The following is a 21,493-nucleotide window of genomic DNA, read 5'->3' on the forward strand; positions in this document are numbered from 1 at the left end:
TGAAAACAAACCAAACTGTATCTCATTTTCACTGTATATCTTGCCATTGCAATCTCTAGGCACGATCATGATTTCAAGCTTGATTTCACTTTCTAGTGCTTGATGCATGTGCAGAGCCCTAGATGGCGCTATAGGAGGTGTAATCGAGCTTGAAATCCTGATCGCCAAGGAGACGGCTAATGTCAAGATTTATAGTTGAAAAAGGAGTTATATTTTGGTCTATTCTCACCCCAAACCAACTGGATCAGTTCAGAAGACATTGGTGAAACCACTGGAGTCTTATGGATTACTCTTATGCTGCATTTATGTGCTTTTTGGAGCATCAAAATTCTGGCCACCATTCACTTACATTGAATTGACCTACATAACAGCGGTATTCTTCTGAAAATCTTTTTTGTTGTGTTCTGCAGAACGTCATACACATCTTGGATCGAATGAGGGTGAGAAAATTATGAAAGAATTTTCATTTTTAAATGAACCATCCCTTTAATGGCGCACTCAAGTCACATCAGAATGATCATATTCATGGGATGAGTGTAAATGAACACCACACTCCATTAAAATTGGAACATTGAAGGAGAGAGTTGAGTCATATTAGTGACCAAAACAGAGACTTGTGGGGTGGGCTCTTTTCATTTGGGCCAATAAGCAACCACCCAGGAACCACCCAGAACACCCTGGCAACTGCAAAGCAATGTGCTGAAACACAGTTAAAACAACTTAACAACAGCATAGCAACAACCTGACAACCACCTAGTACAACCTGGCAACTGCGGAGCAATGTGCAAAAAACACAGAAAACAACTTAGCAACAGCATAGTAACAACCTGGCAACCTCATACTGTAGCAATGCGCCAAAACACACAGCAGAGATCACCTTGACAACTGCATAGCATGCCCTAGCAACCATCCAGAAAACCCTAGTTACCACATACTGTAGCACATCATATCTTTTTTAAATGTTAAATGTAAACGCATTTGATTGACTTTTATATGAACAGGTCTCCTGGAAAGGCAGGAGACTGATCGTACATAACTTCATTATTTAACAGCTTTCATAATGTTTAAGCCTAAACTTATCAAATTAATAAGTAATTGTTTTAAATATAAAAATAAACTCACATGAGCAGTTTCTTCAGTTCAAATGAATAAAGATTTGACTCAAATGATTCTTTCCAGGAATCACACATTTCTACCGCTGATCTGCACGCATTTTTGCGCGTACAGCTGTTTTTTTTTTTTTTTTTGTTTTTTTTTTAGCGATGTTCAGTCGCAAATGTAACGAAAGGTATCAGCCACTTCCAGCTATTTTAGCGATACAAAAATACTACATTATGCTGCTTTATATTACAGGCTGGCAATACATGTCATCATATTATTATCATTAATTATGATTTTCATAAACTCATTGGTTTTGGACGCATATAGTTTTACTGTATATCGCATTTTGCCATCGACACGGACAGGCCTCCGCGCCGTCTGACACGCCTCCACAAACTTTACACAACCAGCAGAGAGAAGAAAGATGCCGGGAAAATGCTGCTTCAACTTTCTTTGCACCAAAACTGCATCTTGTTTCATCTTGACAAATTAAACAATGCATTTTACTCTCCAATCTTGTCAGAGAGCATTCTCTCTTTCTTAGCGGTGTATAGTAAACAGACATGCAGATCAGGCATTCAGCATGGCTTATGAAACATCGCCTTTAGAAATAAACAAATAAAGGCATCATTGGAGGTTATGCAAGTACATATAAATGGAAGTTTACATGGAGACAAGAAACACTGCATCTTCACAATCTCGGTAAAATAAGAAGCAGATTTTAGTATCATCTCTTCAATACAACACACAGCAACAAGTGAATGATTTACTTACTCTTTTACTATAAATGCTGAAGTTAGAAACGTATCCGCTATTATTATCCTTCTATGTATTTACATTGCGGTCAATAACAGCAGAACCTTTACATATTCGCCAGAAATGCAGCCGTTACAAAATAAGGTGGATTGTAATTAAGCGGGATGAATGGGAGGGAGTGGCGGTGAAGTTCTCTGAGCTGCGAGAGTTTGTGTTTGCAAGTGTATGTGTCTGAGCAGCAATTGAGCAGCAGCAGCAGTAGTTTGATGTAATGGATGGGCTGGGCGAGGCTGCGTTCCACTTCACTTTTAACATCCACTTGCTAACTCCCCTAAACACTTCCCCTCGGTGGAATCCCCACCGCCATTTTGGAAGTCCGTTCCACTTCATTAAGTGAGCGAAGGAAGTTTCAACTGACAGACCCTCAACCCCTTGATTTTGGCCGAGGGAGCGAGCTTACTCTGATGTACGCTTCAGGCAGCTCCATATCCCACAATGCAACTCGATTGTGACGTGACAGCAGATTGCACTTCATAAACCTCACCCCCACACAACTCTGTGTTTAGAAAAGTTATATTGAGATTTAACAGCACAATACTTGTAGCTACCTTAAACTGTTTCTCACACAGTTATAGCCTATGTGTTCATTGTTAGTCGTTTGTGAAAGTCTTGATTAATCCTTTCTAACAATTTTTAATTCTAATGAAAAATAAAAATAAACATACAAGATTTATACATGATCCTCTGAAATCAATCTCCGAAAACATTGTTTTCTCAGGTGCAAAAATCACTAAATAATCCACAAATTGAGATCAGCTTTCAACATGCTCCAAGTGATCAAGGGTTTAGGGTGTTTCAGTTAAACCCACTGCACGTCTTCCGCCAGTAGTGGACACTCGCTCAACGTAAGCAGTGACGTACATCCGAGTCCATGAGACGGAGTGAAGTTTAAGAGGGAAGGGCATACAAATTTGAAATGGAACACAGCCCAAGTCAGTCCGCCTACACGGGCTTTGTGTTGATGTTCAGGCGGCGCAACAGCGCTGACAGTCCGCGACCAGATGAGCACCAGAGAACAACATTACACGCCCGACCATTAAAAATAGAGAAAGAGGGAGAGAAAGAAATAGGTCAGACGGTATTTTGGGGGGGATTTGACTGTAAGGGAGTGGAGAGCTGGACTAAATCATGGCCACATCAACGTCTTGCACTGGCTCCACACTACTGCAGCCAATCAGCGAGATTATCGATCTACCGCTGGACCAGGTAACTGTCACTTTAACAGCGATTTATGTTGTGATTTTGTCGTGTTGTCTCTCACAAAGATCGCTCGCCCGAAGTCGTTTGCTATAAATCCAACACATTTGATGCTCACGTATGCCACCTACATCACTGTATTTCAGATATCGATTGCATGTTACGAAGAGCGATTTACGAGATCTTGAAACATCTCACAAGAAGCCTGAAATTCATTATCAGACATTTCATAATGTCTGTTTAGAATCCCTCCCTTCCTGTGTTTTTCCTTTTAAATATAGGCTGATGACAAGTGAGGCTTGGACTGTGCTGTAAAACCTAGTGTGTTGTATATCTAGACTGTATTTCGGGCGCGTTCTGGGGGTCCCGGATTGTGCTGCAGGCGTCTACAATGCTCAAAAACGCTCAGACGGAACGCGTTCTTGCGAGACGCAGTCAACGCATATAAACAAACGCAAGTGTTGACGTTCTTTTTAACCTGCCAAGACGTCTAAAAACAGGTGTACATAGAAAAACAATGATGAAAGAGCGCTTTCGGACACACAGACGCGTTCGGCTTGAACGGCCCTTTGTGTTGTCTCGGTAGGGAGCTCGCTAGATTTTGAGACGCTGCCATATGTCACGATTTCGCTGGAACGATTTCTTGTAAGAAGCCGATCATATTTACAAATATATGTCAACACAGAAGCCATTTGCAACTTGAATTATTAATGAATAAAAATTATTTAAAAAAAAAAACAAAAAAACAACAGCAACAACAAAAAACAAAAAAACAAAAAAACAACAACTTTAGTTCAGACATAAAATCTTCGTTTCAGTTCCTCATTCCGTTTCAAGCTGTTATTTTGATGAGGGGTCGTTTGCTTGTATACAAAATGTTATCATCATTACACTTAAAGGCAATGACATATTAATGTAATTTACTTTATTATCTGAAAATCTTTTCTATCTCCTTTGGTACTACATCCTAGCAGAGGTAGCTTCATTGGTCTCTATTAACATCTCAGAGTCATGTCAGTTTTGCAAATGGCAGAGGACTATCAGTTCTCTTGTGTATCTTTAAAAATAGCCAGAGACTTAGTACTATAACGAACTGACACTCAATTATTGCTAGACAAATCAAGAAGTACACTGATGATAATCTCCTCATTGAGACCATGCACCTTTCATCAGAGATGTCTTGTGGTTGCTTGAAACATTTCCTTTTAGGGGGATGATGTAATAATAATGCCTCTGGTTAAGTTAAATGCCCTTTCTTTCAGAACCATTAAAAAAAACAAGAGTTTTGTTCTCCTCAAGGTTCTGGACAATGCTGCTGTATTAAAGGGATAGTTCACACCAAAATTAAAATCATCTCATCATTCACTCATGCCATCCCAGATGTGTATGACTTACTTTCTTCAGCAGAACACAAACAAAGATTTTTTGAAGAATATTTCAGCTCTGTAGGTCCACACAATGCAAGTGAATGGTCCTTTCAAGCTCCAAAAAGCACTAAAAGGCAGCATAAAATGAATCCAAAAGTCTCCAGTTGTTTAATACATGTCTTCTGAAGAGATATGATCACTTTAGGTGAGAAACAGATAATTATTTAAATCCTTCAGTCTTCAGAATGTGAAAGTGAAAGTGGAGATTAATGATAAACAGACTCAAATATTGATCTGTTTCTCACAAACACCTATCATATAGCTTCAGATGACATGGATTAAAACACTGGAGTTGTTTGAATTACTTTTCTGCTGCCTTTATGTACTTTTTGGAGCTTCAAAGTTTTGGCCACCATTCACTTGTATTTTATGGACCTACAGAGCTGAGATATTCTTCTAAAAATCTTTGTTTGTGTTCTGCTGAAGAAAGTTAGTCATACACATCTGGGATGAGGGTGAGTAAATGATGAGAGAATTTTAATTTTTGGGTAAACTATCCCTTTAAAGTTTTGTTGCAGTGTAATAAATTATTGATGATTGAGGCAGTTAAAATTCTAGCTACTGTGCATGAAAATAAAAATGCACTCTTATGTGCAATGAGTATCAAGGTTATGCATTGCATCTTTAAAATCTAAATTGGAGTTTTGTGGCTCTTAGTCCATGTCCGTTAGCTTTGAGGTCTTCGATATGCCAGTGGACTCGTAAAAGTTGACAAAACTAACTTTAAGTACATACGCATTTAAAAATTACAGTATTCCTCTTCTAGAAAAATTGACCAAAATACAATATTAATGACTTATGTTGCACTATACAGATTTTGTCCAATCAGATGCTTACTAGCCTGAGAGAATGTCCCTCCCCCTTATGCCATCTGCCATGAGTAGCAAGTAGCAAATCATGGTTCTTCGCTGTAATGTAAACTAAAGGCTATTCGTTATTTACATAAAAAAGGTCTTCTATATGTCACATCCGAACATCCTGTTTCAATAGGAAATACATCAACTTAGGAATGAAAACTGCACTCGTCATGAAATTTCATGTCTTTAAATCTGTTTGCCGGTCCATATTTATCAATGTAGTTTAACAGGTCAGTTAAACATACTCACATCGCTGATCATGCAGCTTATCATTTAATCTGTTTACTGACCAATGGAGGGAGTAATCGTAAACAAATACACCATAGTAAGACCTTTATCACGGCCGGCTCTGCCAGTTGCTGTGACTGTGATATTATCATTCTCTGTGCAGATGCCAGAGTGTTTGCAGCTGCACACATATTGTCCTTTAGAGTTTCCTTGACCTCTTTTGCTGGTGCTGCATATCTCGTTCTGCATGCCCGGGCAAGTATGCACCCAGAAATGCTGTCGCTTTGGATTGGGGACATTCTCACGTTCAACCTTTTTGAATTGGTCAACAGTTTTTTTTTTTTTTTTTTTAATATGTTAAACATATTGTTATGGAAAAATGTTTGGCTATTTATGGTTGGGTGTGGGAGCCAGCAGCTACATTTCGCAGTTTAACATGTCTCAAAACATGAACCTATACTCATATGTCCACAGCTATAGTGCCCTTTGCTCTGTCATTGGCATGGTCCTTAACCAGCTTTTTTGAATGAGACTTTGGCAGGTGTATTTTGCTTTAAAAATTCATTTACTGAAACACAAAAAACTTAAAAGACATTTCTAAATTCAAATTGCACTTTAAATGAAATGAAAAAAAGCAATTAAAATAACGAAGTGATTAAAATTTTTTATATTTAACCACCTATCCAAATCCAAACATTTACCGTCTCCAACGGCCCCATTTGCCATCACGCAAGTATCACAACAGGTGAAAAATTACTTATAGCCTACAAATTAAGAACTAAAGACAATTATAAATGTAAAGATAATTATAATAATCATCATAATAAATAAGCCTAATAAATTCCCTTGTCTTCCCAAAAAATGCTGCCAAATGTGTGTTCTTATCGAATGTGTTTGTATTATATTTTTGTAAAACAGTTTATGCTGCTTAATGAAAATATAACTACATTTTAGGTTCAAGGTGAACGTGTCTTGTATTACTTTATGATTTAATCATATTCGTCTTTGTTTCTTTAATACAAAGATAGCTGCATATATTACTGAACCTGCAGAGTTGCGTTCACAATGTGTAAGAGTGAACTGCTCCGTGGAAATAAATAGAAACTCACAGTACCTCATGAGATGATCGGAGATCATTTGCAGCATTCTCACAGACAACATTATTCTTGCAAACAGTTTTCAGATGAATGAAACAGAGAAAAAGGAGTGATAACAAGCGCGTCTTTTTGACTAACAGCATTTGTTGTCATGTGTCACTCCGAGATATCTTACAGGTCACCCACCTGTTGTGGGTAGATGAGCAAAATTATTCATGCATGAAATACATTTGGACGAGGAGCTTGTGAACTGGATTGAGCCTCATCACATTTTGCGGGTGGCGGGTGCTATATCACACCCTGAGCGCACATAAAAAATAACGAACTTTCATAAAATCCCTCTTAGAAAATTCAATCAAATTCAAGATCGATAGTTATTGGGATAAAAGGCCCAGATCTCTATGAATGTGCATGTCTTTCATTGCACTCGTGAACAGCAGAGCTCACTGTGCACAAAGAAAATCAGATGCGCATCGGCGGAGCGATATATTACAAGAAATTAGACACAAAGACGCGTGTTTGATGAAACGTGATTATATTTTGAAGAACAGATGAAAGAATATCGCTTTTCTTTCGCCTGTTCTTCAAAATATAATCACGTTTCATCAAACGCGCGTCTTTGTGTCTAATTTCTTGTAATATATCACTCTGAGAAGTCTTACAGGTCGCCTTCCACAGTGGCTGGTATATCAGCAAAATACTCCGCATGAAAAATCTGCATTTGGCGGGTGTTCATTTCAAACCCTGTTCACCAGGAGTAGGGTGTACGACAAATTCGGAAGGAAATCAGAACAGTGTCATTGACTTCAAGCTTTGCAATCGCACCCACACTTTCTGTTGGAAAATTATCTCTAGAAAGTTTTAAAAGATCATGTGTTGGTGAATGGTGAGACACCCGGAGAGCCACTTGATTTTTAACAAAGAGCCATAGTTTCCCGACCCCTGCCTTAGACTCATCACGGCCTTTCCCACTCTCTGATTCCCTGTGAACAAATAGGCCATACTAAATGAAAGATGATAAACATTTAACATGGTAATGAACAAGATCATTATAACATATACACACCAGACGGAAAGCATGGCACATAAATCGGCTCGTTCGGAAACATCGGCGGATTGATCAGCAGCTGGGTGTGTGGGATATCCAGCACATGAGGTAGGATTGTTCTACTTGTAACTAGTAAGTGTAACGACAGCACCGTTATTGACCATTTTGGAGCCCTATGGGAGATCGCTGTTGTTGACGGGGGAAGGCAGCAGCGTATTAGCTACTTGCGCGGCGATCTCGTTATTGGTGCTCCGGTTTACCAGAACAATCTCATAATTTGTGGTGTGTGTGTGTGTGTGAGTGTGTCTTCCATTCTCTCTGTCTCTGTAGGCTATGCTAACTTTCTTTTCCTCTGTACACATCTGCCATCGGTTTTCATATTCCCTCGGCTGAAGTAGCCATGCTCAAAACTCAAGCTATGGGTTGAGCTAGAAAGGGATGGGCGGAACTGAGCGGGCTGCTCAAAATATAAACATCAATGCTTTGATAGTGCCTGGGAGGCTCAGTGTTTACCCTTTTGGTTAAGGTAAACCCATGAATGGCTTACCTATAGTTGTCAATGAACAATAAACTGGGATAGTAGAACCTATTTTGACATTAAAAAAGTTACACACTTCAACTTTAAGCAGATTTTATTGTCCCTGAGTTCAAATCAATGGATATGGCATTCGCCACTGTGGCTCTGTTGCTCTATCAAAGCATTTGCTCTGTTTGTTTGAGCGTCCCGACCAGCCCGACACAGCAACATTGGCTCAACCAATGGTATGAGTGTGGGGCGTGACTGTCTGTTCTGCAGACCAATGGAAGATGGGGGAGTGTTTGGGGAAGCCTGTTTTAAGATCAGCATAATTCCATTTAGTAATTGTGCAGAAATTACACACTTCATCTTCAAAACACATTATGATAGTTGTTGGAGGTAGGATTCTTGAGTTACATTTACATTTAGTCTTTTAACACATGGTTTTATCCAAAGCGACTTACAAATGAGGAACATAGCAAGCAATTTGTCATACAAATGTCAACAGTATCTGCAGTATCACACTTACAAGTTCTCAAAGTGGCTGGAGTAGTGTAGATGTTAGCACAGAAGAAAGACAGACTAGATGTTTTTTTTCGTTAAATATTGTTAAATATTAAGCAAGTGCATTTAGTGTGGTTTGGTTAAGTACTCTCGGAACAGATGTGTTTTCAGCAGGTTCTTGATTGTTGATATGGTTTCAGCAGATCATGTGGAGGTTGGAAGCTCATTCCACAACAGAGTAACAGAGAAAGTGAATGATCATGAAATAGATTTTGTGCCTCTATGCAACGGGACCACCAGGCATCACTTCTTTCATTGACCTTAGAGAGCGAGTTGTTACATAGACCTGGAGGAGTGAATTGAAGTAAAAGAGTGCTGTTCCACAGAGTCAAAGCCTTGAATTGTATGAAAAGCAGCTACAGGTTACCAGTTGAGTGAAATCAAGAGTGGGGTGACGTGAGCCCTTTTTGGCTGGTTGACGACCAGATGTGCTGTTGCGTTCTGGACCATCTGCGGTGGCTTAATTGTGCTAGCTGGGAGGCCCGCCAACAGGGCATTACATTAGTCCAGTCTTGAGATGACCAGAGCTTGGACCAGGAGCTGAGCAGCATTTTCAGACAGGAAAGGTCTGATTTTATCCTATGGTAAAGCATGAACCTGCAAGACTGGGCAGTTGATGAGATTTGGGCAGTGAAGTTAAGCTGGTCATCCACCACTACTCCCAGGATCTGAGCTGTCCTGGTTGATGTTAGTGTAGTTGAATCAAGATGAATAATGAGGTTGTGGTCAACAGATGGGTTGGGCTGAAGGTCACGTTCCTTTATCCAGGCCGAGATCTCAGAGAGGCAGGCAGAGATACGAGCGGAGATGGTGGGGTCGTCAGACTGGAACAACAGGTAGAGCTGCATATCATCTGCGTAGCAGTGGTAGGAAAAACCATGTGCCTTTATTATCGGTCTAAGTGATGTAGTGTAGATCGAAATGAGGAGGGGTCCAAGCACTGATCCCTGAGGAACACCAGTGGTCAGCTGGTGTGACTTGGACACCTTTCCTTTCCAGGTGACCTTAAAAGGATCTGCCTCTGAGGTATGACTCAAACCATCTAATCCATCACGTTCCTGTGATGCCCAGGTCAGAGAGTGTGGACAGGAGAATCTGGTGGTTCACTGTGTAAAAAGCAACAGACAAGTCAAGGAGGATGAGGACAGATGATTTGGAGTTAGCTCTCACCAGTCGCAGGGTTTCTGCTACTGACAATAGGGCAGTGTCTGTCTTTTTTTCTTTTTTTAAGCCAGACTGATGTCTGTCGAGTTGGTTGTTCTGTGAAAGTAAAGTAGTCAACTGAGTTGTAGTAAACTGAAAAAAGTTGTGGTTATCAGCCATGGAACACTTACGAGGATGTGATTGACCCCAGCTTGTCTTTAAATAGACAGAAGATGTTTGTTTTTTTTAACCCCAAATGTGATCCATTCACTTATTGGACAGTTTTTAAAAAAACATTTAGCTACATACATTTTCAACATTTTAAAAATGATAAAAAATTTGAGCTTACCTCAAAATCAAACTTTAGACATTGCACGCAATGATCTCATGGATCAGGAATATTTTGCAGTGTACAATGACAAACAGGTGTTAAGGAAAGTACTGTGATAATTTTTGTTGCTGTTTAGTGTTTTGGGAGAAAATCAAATAAAAAGTGCCTTTTATCCCAGGGGGACCTTGAGCCTCGTTGTACTCTATATGTCTGCAGGGGCATGTAATAATGAAGCACACAGGTCTCTTGTCTTTCACCCCAGCGAGCACAGCAGGAGCATGAGGCACAGTCCTGATTTCTCAGAAGAGCTATATACTCTCCTCTCTCTCTCTCTCTCTCTCTCTTTCTAAATGGGGACTCTCTTGAGGCCACCTGCATCTGGTTGAGTTCTGCCAATGGGAGAATTGAACAGTGTTGTTTTACTTTTTTTTTTTTTCATTGGGGTACTGAAATTCATCTTGGTCATAATGGAGTTTAAAAAAAATTTGTGAACTTTTTTTTTTCATCATTTATAATGTACCCTAACCATTTACCCAGGGTCCAGAATTACCACTCGCCAAGTGCCAAATGCGACTAAAAATTGCCTTTCAAGAGTAAATAAAAAGAGTTTCTGGTAGGCTGTGTTGGGTTGATTATTTTTTATAGGTAATCTGGTACTGATTAAAAATTACATAACTAAAATTGTAATCAGCAGCACAATCTTTTAGATGACACCTTTTAAGTAATCTAGTCTAATTATTTAATTTCATTTGAAGTGTATTAAAGTAAAGATTTATTGAAGACGGACCATTGAATTATTAAAAAATAATGCACCCCGAGGTGGTAATGCGGCCACGACACAAAGCAGAATTGTTATTTTTTTATTATAATCTAATGGAGTCAATTATTCCACTTTTGCCATGGTTACCACACCTGAAGACATCGTTCAGGGTTTTTATCTCAAGCCTTTTTCAGGTTTCAGCAGATCGTGTGGAGGTTGGAATCACATTCCACAACAGAGTAACAGAAAAAGTGAATGATCGTGAAATAGACTTTGTGCCTCTATGCAACGATGCTAGTTTGAAAGCGTTAATTTAGAACTGTCTATGTGTGTGTGTGTGTGTGTGTGTGTGGGTGAGAGCGAAAGAGAGAAAGATAGAGCGGGAGCGCAAGTGTGCTTTCCACAGATATTAAAATAAATTTAGGTTATTATAGATATTGTCATTTTTATCTGATTTACTTGCCAATGTCTATGTTTTTTTGTGTTACATTTCTGTGGTAGCCAGTATGGCTCTTTGAAATAACTGAAAATAATTTGCCAAAGTGATATGGAAACATTATGCGGTCTGGAACTACTTCGTAGCTGTGCGTTTACTGAAAAATCATTGCACACCTTAGAACGTCCATCAACCATTCAGAATCAAGCATTCAACAGCCTCGTGGTTTAAGAAGCAATTTGCTATCCTTTCCACACTTTCATTGCACATCTAATTTAAACTAGTCTAATAACAAGTAAATGGCAAGTTATAGCAAAGTGCAAGTGCCATAATTATCTTGCTCTTACATAATGCAGCATATGTGCTTGATGAAATCATCAGCCTTGACAGTAAAATATATGTGATTGCAAAAAACAAATTTTTGCAATCTCATTACGTAATCCATATCACATGTTGTCTATTACTACCCACCATCAAATCTCAAGTGTAAGAACAATAATCTTGTGGTGCATTCCTTTTAAATATTGGGATTACCGTAATTATAAGATTTCAAATTATCTGAGTATTATGAAAGCTCCGACTTGACAGCTGTGACATGATGTAAACAAATATGGTAGTGGCCAATAGTTCAATGTAGTGAACACATTTTTCTGTGATAGGCATTTTATTAAGCCATTGTTACCTGGAGTGCTTTCTTTGTTCTATAATATTTTGCAAGAATATGTAGATGTGAACTAATGAATTAATGTAGTGATAAATATTTTGTTGTTATCAACAACAGAGCTGTTTTTGCAGTATGAGTGTTGCATAGAAACAAATAACTTTCAAGATCCGAGGACGTGCTCAGACTACAATCTCCGAGTTGCTCTCGAAATTACAGTAATACCGACATGACGTGAGCATAGAGAAAAACAGCTAAACAATTTTAAATATATGTATGAAAAATAGCTATATAATTCCATTGTCATGGGACAAGAATATGTACATTTTTAAACATTTTATTTAAAAAATAAAATAATATTAAATATATACTATTTTAATGTTATATATTGATGCAAAATACAGTTCCATGGCCGGTAAAAAATATTTATGGCCAGTTCATTTTCTCAATTTACCACCATTGGAAGATGCAATAAGGTAATTTTGGTTTGTGGACCCTGCATTTTCAAATGACAAGGTAATTTGTTTGTTTGGCTTGTTAAATTGAGTTTGGACTGGTTTTTGATTTCCACCTCTTGCACATTTATGCTGCAGACTTCAGGAATAATTACTGTAATCTCCTGGAAGTTTGTCTATCTGTTCAGAGAAAGGGTAATCAGCTGTCTTGCCTTTCAAGATCACTTGCTGTTTGGCTCCACAGTGACACGGACTAATGCATCTCATTAGCTGTCAGTGATCTCCAGCATTGTCCAGTGTCATTTCTCTAATGCTGGTGAGAATGTGAAAATACAAACCCGGTAACAAGTCTTGCACATATAGGAGCTGCTGGTAATCCTCTTATAGAGGGATGTGAAACTTATCTGCACCATTAATTGACTGTTAGTGAATCAGCCATTAAGAGACATATATTTTACTGTCAAGGCTGATGATTTCATCAAGCACATATGCTGCATTACGTAAGAGCAAGATAATTATGGCACTTGCACTTTGCTATGACTTGCCAGTTCTGGATTTTTCTCTGTGTTTGATTCTGTGCGGCACAGATCAGCACTTGGAAGTTTGACTGTCCAAAGAGAGCTGACTCAAATCTTTTGAACTTTGAAAAACACAAAAAAGAGGTAATTTTAGATTAAGGCATAATACTACGGTATTGCTTTCAGGGCCATACACCACCATAGGCATTTAGGGGGCACAAACCCATCAATATTTAGATAAGTGATTTAATAAATTTGGTTTTACAAAGGCAGATTCTTACATTTTTACATTTGTTGAACAATTGTGTCCTTATCCATAATTTTTAGGTATTTTGTCCCAGAAACACATTTTGTTATTTACAGTTTTTATTGATTCCATTCATAAGACAAACAAACACAACATAAAATATGGAATCAATTATATACATTAACCCCCCCCCCCCCCCCCCCCAACACAAACATGCACTACAGTGGTCACCAACAATTAGAACATAAAAAAATAAATAAATAAAGAAACATTAAAAGAAAGTATACTTTCAAAAAACAACAAGAATGCACATACACATCAAGCTAGAAATCTCTCTCCACTGCCCCTCCCCGAGAACCCTCTAAAATAGTCAGATATCCACCTCACTTCTTATCAAACAAATCCCATTTTCCCAGCCTTCCAAAAATCACCTCCTCGAATGCTGCCACCCCACCCATCTCCACGAGGGTGCCCCAGCCGACTTCCACTATTTAATTTGTCTGCCGATCATAACTCCGGCTAGGACCCAACTTTTTAAATGACTCTCCCCAATATTAATGACCGCCCCATTGCCTAAGATACAGAGTCTGGGGCAAAATGAAAATTGAGTGTCCAATACGTCACACATTAAGCTCTGAACCCTCAACCAAAATTCTTGGATCTTAACACATCCCCAAAAAACATGGGTTTTGTCCCCATCTTCTGATTGGCATCACCAGCATGTGGGTGTGTTTTTAAGACCAAGCCTATACAATCTAGAGGGGGTCCAGTAGACTCTATGTAAAATCTTAAATTGCATCAGACGCACCCTTGCATCTCTAGATGTAGACTTGACTTTTTTAGAATCCCAGCCCACACTCCCTCCTCCAATATCAAGTTTAAATCTTTCTCCCATAATCTGTTAAGAGAAGTTGAAGCTCCATCCCCCAGACTCTGAATTAACAGGGAGTAATACACTGATGCCTCATGACCTTTTCCAAAAGCAGTAATCACCACTTCCAGATTATCTGCTGTTTATGGGGGGTGTATGCTACTCCCAAAAATAGTACAGAGCAGGTGGCGCAGCTGTAAATACCTAAAGAATTGAGACATGGGGATCCCAAAATGTTGAACCATATTTTCAAAGGATCTCAACACTCCACTCTCATATAGGTCACATAATTTTGGGTTCAGCCATATGCTCGAGGCAAAATTTAAATAAGTGTCCGAATTGAACACTCTGGACACTTTTGTCCATACCATGTGCAAATGCGAGATAACAGCGTGTAACTTAACTTCTCCGGTTTGTTTGATAGAAAGGTTTTGCAATGGCAAAATAGGGGCAAATAATTCCTGTTCAATACAAAACCAGGGAGGGGCTCTGTCAGGTGGAAGTGACCAATGAGCCAAATGTCTGAGACCGAATGCATAATAATAAAACAAAATCTTGGGTAGGCCTAGCCCACCTTTGTCAATCGGCCTATGTAACTTTCTGAAATGTAATCTGGGACGCTTTCCATTCCAAATGAAGGACTTTGCTAATCTATCAAATTGCTTGAAATAAGAGAGGGGGACATCTACAGGGAGAGATTGTAGCAGGTAGTTGAATTTTGGAATACAATTCATTTTAATAACATTAACCTTTCAGGAGTACATAGAAAATAAAAACATTGTAATGTCATATACTGAAGGCTTTGATTACTATAGGCTTTGTAATAAGACATACGGTAAGACATACCTCGAATCCAGTGTTTTAATCATTGCTCTGAACCGGTCTTTCTCGACTGTCTGTAGCGGGACCATGTCCTTGCATAGGTGGATTGTTATTGCATTCGTAATGTCGTTCCACCACTTGCTTTTCCTGTCATATACAGTGTCTTGAGCAAATGCTTCTTCAAGCGAAGTCTGACCCTTTGGCATTACGGTTTCACTGGCGCTACTGGTTGACGGCCTTGAATCTGATGACCATAATCGCTTACATTCTTGGTATGGAGTAAGTTGCTAGTGTTACCATCACCGGCAACAGCAGTGGCTTGACAAACTTTGCAATATATAGTCTGTTGGTCTACATCGGATTTTTTAAAACCAAAAAACTTCCAAACAGCAGATACAGCACCTCTCTTGGGCACAATTTCTTCTGGTGCATCTCCGGTCTCTCTTCTTCATCCTCAATACGCTCTATATAGCACTGTTCATGGCAAACAATGTAATATACTTTGTTGGCCACTGAATAGATACAGCAATTGTTTCAGCTATGCACCGATATGGCAGTATTTGAAAATACATATCATATGGGAAATTAAAAGTCCAGCACTAATTCATGTGTACATGGGGTTGCACAAGGTTAATCATGGCAGGTGTAAATAGCAGTAGGTCTAAACCCAAAACAGCAAGTGTAAAGTGATGCTAACAGACCCTCCTGAAGCAATTTCCTGTCTTTTAAAGCGTAGGCAGAATCTTTGGCTTCTCACAGATGGTGCCTGTTGCCAACAATGCTCAGGTGTGAGGTTATTTTGGACTTTCATATGTCGACTCATGGGCTAATATTAAAAGGAAATCGATTACATTTCAACCTCTGTTCAACCTCTAATATCTATTTGTCTCATTTCCAGCCTCTGTGGCTCTATGGCTGTGTCTCGTTTGGAAGGATGCGTCCTCCAGAGGTCGCATTTGTCGGCTGCATACGTCATCGTTTCAGAAAAGCGAGTAGGACACTTCGAATGCAGCCTTCGATTGAGACCTTCTTTCACAGGAAGTCTAAGGATGCATGAGGTGTATCCTTCGTGGGCACTCACAACTCACAATTCTTTGCTTCAACGGTAATGTCTAAAAACATGACGCCAATTTGCCCGTAAATATGATGTTCAAACGCAAGGAATGTTAATTCCCAAGTTGAAGTACCTCAGTAGATGGGTGCAGAGTATATAATATGTATAATTATATTCATATATAATTAAAATAAAGTATTAGACTAAAAGTACACCTGTAAAATCTATTTTCTTTTCTCTTTACATCATTATAACTCTCCTAAAATGTACCTTATACATTCCCTTCCAGAGGGACTTCACTCCCTTCTCACTCAAAGTGCTCGTGCTTGTTAAAGAGTGCCGTGCTGTCATAGCAACCATGTTACGTTACGTTTCCGTTTGTCCTACGAAGGTCGTCTCGTTTAAACAAGACTTGTTTAAAGGAGGACACCCGGTATACTGCAGCCTTCAAAGGATGTGTCCTACCTAGCATGCAGCCTTCCAAATGAGACACAGCCTATGACAGTGATGTATCCTAGCAACCAGAATATTTTGAGGCTGATTGTGAGTCATTACAGATCGTACAGTTGGATATTCAGCATGCCTTTGCCTCTGGATGCTTGATTCTTGCAGTTTTGTTGACTATTGCATTAAAAACATTTAGCCTTTTTTCTTTTGCAGGCTTATTAAAGCTTGATTCATGTCTGATACAAGCTTAAAGTTTGCTGTACCGAAAAAAGGGAGCGCACACATGGATAATTGTGTCTGAATCAGTATGCCTGTTGGTGATCTCCAACAGATTTTCTCAAGTCCCAGGTGTAGAGTAGAATTGCAGGCATCAAGTGCCGAGATCAGTGTACCGAAAAATGCAGTAAGACACAACATCTATGTGACGTTTACTTTTGTGATTAAGCAAAATCAAAGCTATTCTAGGGCTCTTTAAAATACACATTCCTGTGTGGCACTCCAAGGATTTGCCTGCTGAAAGAGAAACACTAGAACACTCTCTTTGAATGAATAAACACACGATGAAAGGCAGTAAATGGATAGAAGGAAAAAGACCCATAAATAACATCACCCTCCTGGCCAGCCTCCGGTGTGCAGCCCATTTTCTTCATGAACAGCTTTATTAAGTAAGGTTTGGTTAAGTTAGCTAGACTGAACAGGAGTGAGAAAGACAATAGAGATTAATTATAAACTACAGTATATTGCTGTCAGATTAGGTCACACTGTTAAAATGGACATATGGCAACATGCCACATGTAGATACTGGTGGATTTGTGTTGTCTCTGACTTTTCTTGACCTTTTTACGCTTAACGGACCTAGTGGTGTAATTGCAAGCTGTGACGAGGAGGAGGGCGTGGCCGGGCCGTGAGGGTGCACAGCCGGCGCGAGTCACCTAATCAGCCGGGAGGGGGATAAAGAGGAGCCGGGGGCGCCAGTTCGAGAGAGAGGGACACACCACTGTGTGTGTGCATCTATGTGTTTTATGTAATTTTTCAGTTCTTTTATGTCATTAAAAGTTTTGTTGACTGCTTAGCCGGTTCCTGCCTCCTCGCGTCTGATTAGGTGACTCAGCCCAGCCATGCCCTCCTCCTCGTCACACAAGCCAACTCACAATGTTCGTTAAAGTGCTAACAGTTTGCTTCTTGTTTGCTAAGGCTAGCAGACCACTAACTGATTTTCAACCTCAGTTACATAAGTATTCGAAAAACAAATGGAATTGGTGCATAAGAGGCCGTTTATGCATTGGCTAGCATTGTATAATGTAGTGTTGTCACGGTAACAAAATTTCAGTAGTCAGTACCGATACCAGTGAAATTTCACGGTTTTTGTAACAATTTCGAAAATTTGCTTATGTGATATTGTGCTATAGAACACACTCCTTTAGCCTATTTAAAGTTACATTTCAATGTAAATAATAAATTAAAAGATATGCATGTTTCCTTCAAGTGTTTCTAACACTTGTTTATTTTTAAGCAAGACCCTACTGAAATCTGTTTTATTGTTTCCCCAAATCCTTTTCCTTTTTTCCTTTTTTTTTAAATTATTTTCCAGAATCCCATGTTTTAAAGTTTATTTTAATTTCATTATCAAAATGATGTCTAATCAAAATTTTTTTCCTTTCAACAAGTACAATAGAACAATTACTTATCAACATATTGCATTTTTAACAAACTTTTATTCAGCACTCTTGCTTGTGATATATTGCTTAATTTGTATTATTATTAAAATCATTATTCATTATTATTATTATTATTATTTCTACAGTGAGGATTACATTTTACTATACAGTTATAATATGCTTCTTTTGTAATTTCTTCAATTTCAGGTATTTAGCTTTTATTTTGAATCATGCTTTTATTTTTATGTGTATTTTTGACGGAAGTTTAACTTCTCCGGATTAACAGTTCACTACATGGCCCAGTGTGATCGTTAAAGCACAAAAACTGTGATTTTAATTATATAAATTATATAGAAATTACACTTAACAGCGGATTAGTACTCTGCTCTGTCATCTCTCATACAACGTGAATGATTCTCAGTGTGAGTGGTGTTTCCAATGTATGAGCGTGTCTGCTTCACACATTCGTTTAAAGCTCATGCAGCTCGAATGCAGACTAAGATTGCAGAATTTCACGGTTTTATAATCACACTGGGACATATCACGATTGTAATTTGATTAGTTGTATATTTCATTGTAAAAGGAGTAACGGAGCACACGCTCAAATATGCGTGTGAGCATTTAAAAGCAGTCGTGTGTCAGTCAGACAGCGCGCTGGGACCGAATTAAGTTGAGGCTTGTTACTACGGGTACTGCACAAACACTGGTATCGTGACATCTTTTTTATTTTAGTACTGACTTGGTACCGAAGTACCGGTACTTTTGACAGCACCAGTATACTGTATGAGGCAGGGTGAATGGCTGTCATCTGTCATGCAGGGAAGGCTTGAGTGGTGTACTATTTATAGCTGACTGAGGAAGCTGTGAACGTTGGATTATCAAAAAGGGACGCTGCCAAAGTCTGCTGCCTGTTGTGTTGGGTGAAGTGTTTGAAAGCAGGATAATGCTGTGTGCTTTTGATGTTCACACAGAACAATCCCACAGCCAAATTCATCCATTCTGCAGCTGTAGGTTTATATACAGTTGGACAATGGACACAGCATGTTCATTTGAGATGCCTCCAGCTGTTTATTTTAGATTATTCTTTTGATGCAGTGTACTACTCCATACTTGCCTTTATTTTGGTTGTTTTTAATTTGACTTCCATTGTTTGGGTTGCTTAAATGTCATTTCATCGTTTGGGTTGCTTTATGAAAACAAAGGCGTATGTATAATTTAACATTTTATTTGCTGGTGCCAAGGTTTTGGAGGTCTGTGAAGGTACCTCATGGGGTCCGCAGAGAGGATTCATAAAACATAGAATTATATATTGTATTATAGCCTATTATATAAATTTAATAATGCAAGCTAATATATATATTTTTATTTAAAGTTATTTTTAAGTGTTACCAAGAAAATGTAGCTTTTTTTTTTATATAGATCAAATTACCGTGACATCACACAAGCCACAACTGCACTTCCGGGATCTTCAATTTGTGTGATTGATTGCTATGTAAAAAGTTAAAATCTGCCAACTGCTGCCGCAGATTTTCCATGAAATATTATAAATTATGTCAAATCCTGAGTTTGTCCTGATTCAACAATCATGATGGAAATTTAAAGAAACCCTAATAATCTCCAATAATATTTCCAAAATGTGGTGTTACAACCCAACTAACAGCACTTTTTGTACAAGCACTCATTGACACCGGCTCTTTTAACAGGTGCAAAAAGAACCCGGAATTGTTGCTGCCGGGCATTTGTTTGTAAACAGTAATTTGATCTTTTCAGGGTCCCTGGGTCTGTAAGGTTGAAAACTTCTGTTCAAGAGGATTAAACCAAAGCCCCTCATGATGCCCCCAAGTGCATATCAACAGCAAAGTCAGAAAGAGCCATGGGGAGTCACGACTAGCTCATGTGCTCTCTCTCTCTCTCTCTCTCTCTCTTTCTTTCTCTCTGTCTCATCTGAAGCTCAGGCTAAGTCTGGTTGGAAAAGCCATGTTTGATATTCAACTCGAGCAGACAGGCTATTCCCGCCTCTGCCTCTTTTCTTTTTCTGTTCTCAGTCCCTCTGTCTCTCTCTCTCTCTCTCTCTCTCTCTCTCTCTCTCTCTCACTATGTTCCTCCTTGGATGAAATTCAGGAGGCATGTTACTTCTGTCTGTCTGTCTTTAATTAGGCCATCTGAATCAAGAAAGAACCAATGAATCAACTACCCTTAATTTAAAGCATCTCATTTGGATTTCTAGGATTCATATTTTCATCAGTGGTTGTGAAGAGTAAAAATAGTGGAACTGTAGATTTCTGTTCACTCAGAGAGGGAGATGAAGACGTGAATACAAAAAGGGAAAAGGGACATAAGAAATGCATTGGCTCCAAACTTTGATTTTCAGATTAATCCTCCACCATTTTACAGTATATCTTTAAAGAGCTTCCTAAAGGCTTTTTGCTTGCACTTAAGGAGATCCTGAAAGTGGTTTCCTTTTCGAGCAGAAGTTCACTATATTTCATTATTGGTGCTTGCTAAGCAAATTTTGTGAGGGAGGAGGCCTTTTGGTTTTGTTCATAACACTGTCCTCTGTGTTAGCCTGAAGACAGAAAAAACAGAGTGAAGCATGAAAGAGTTTTATTGTATGAGGTCATTCATGTTAAATACATGCCTTATTTCTTGTTAAAATGGTGCTCATTTATTGGCAAGTGTCTGTTTGCTGTGTCCTGTACGGTTTTGTTTACAAAGCTAACATGACTGACTAAAATTTTTTAAATGTCGCAAATCGAAATGAATGTAGTCTATATTATACTACTTTGAAATAGACATGAGCTGAAAATGATGGAAAGTAGACAGCACTTCCCTATGTGTGGCTAACTAGAGCAAAGCTTCGGAGGAAGCATAGCTTATCTTGAGAATACTTTTGGTGCAGCAGCGTCTTATCTTTGCCTACATGTAGAGTTAGATGCCTTGCTGGGGCCTATTTTAGAGACGGATAGCCAAGCGAATCAAATAAGATGTTTTGAGCCCTAGAGAAGAGATGAGGGGGTGTTTGCTGGCAGGCTGTTAGATTAGTAGTGGAGGTGGTGGAGTGTCACACATGTGTGAACTGAAAAAGCACTTTATTCCCATGGGCCACATGCAAGTTCAGCAGGCACGACTTGACAGGCTTGTTCCTTTCCTCCAACAAGCACATTTCTGCACAGTGCTTATCTTAGATGCAGCTCAAAGCTCTTTTTTTCAGTTTTATGGACTAAACATTTTCAAGTAA

The 21,493-nt window shown here is 38.9% G+C and overlaps 1 protein-coding gene across 2 annotated transcripts in view; it reads left to right on the forward strand.

Annotated features, from left to right (window-relative positions):
- Nucleotides 1-2,819: 2,819 nt before the first annotated feature.
- Nucleotides 2,820-21,493, forward strand: part of mboat2a (membrane bound O-acyltransferase domain containing 2a) — a 96,152-nt gene continuing 77,478 nt past the window's right edge. Inside the window, exon 1 of one of the 2 annotated variants that reach the window (XM_051723479.1) lies at nt 2,820-3,123. In XM_051723479.1, the coding sequence (XP_051579439.1) occupies nt 3,046-3,123 (78 nt within the window). In that variant the 5' untranslated portion in view covers nt 2,820-3,045. Of the gene's footprint in view, nt 3,124-16,057; nt 16,202-21,493 lie in introns of those variants that run through there. The other variant, XM_051723480.1, reaches the window with a different exon arrangement.

This window comes from Myxocyprinus asiaticus, chromosome 17 (assembly GCF_019703515.2).
Source record: "Myxocyprinus asiaticus isolate MX2 ecotype Aquarium Trade chromosome 17, UBuf_Myxa_2, whole genome shotgun sequence".
Classification (NCBI taxonomy): Eukaryota; Metazoa; Chordata; class Actinopteri; order Cypriniformes; family Catostomidae; genus Myxocyprinus; species Myxocyprinus asiaticus.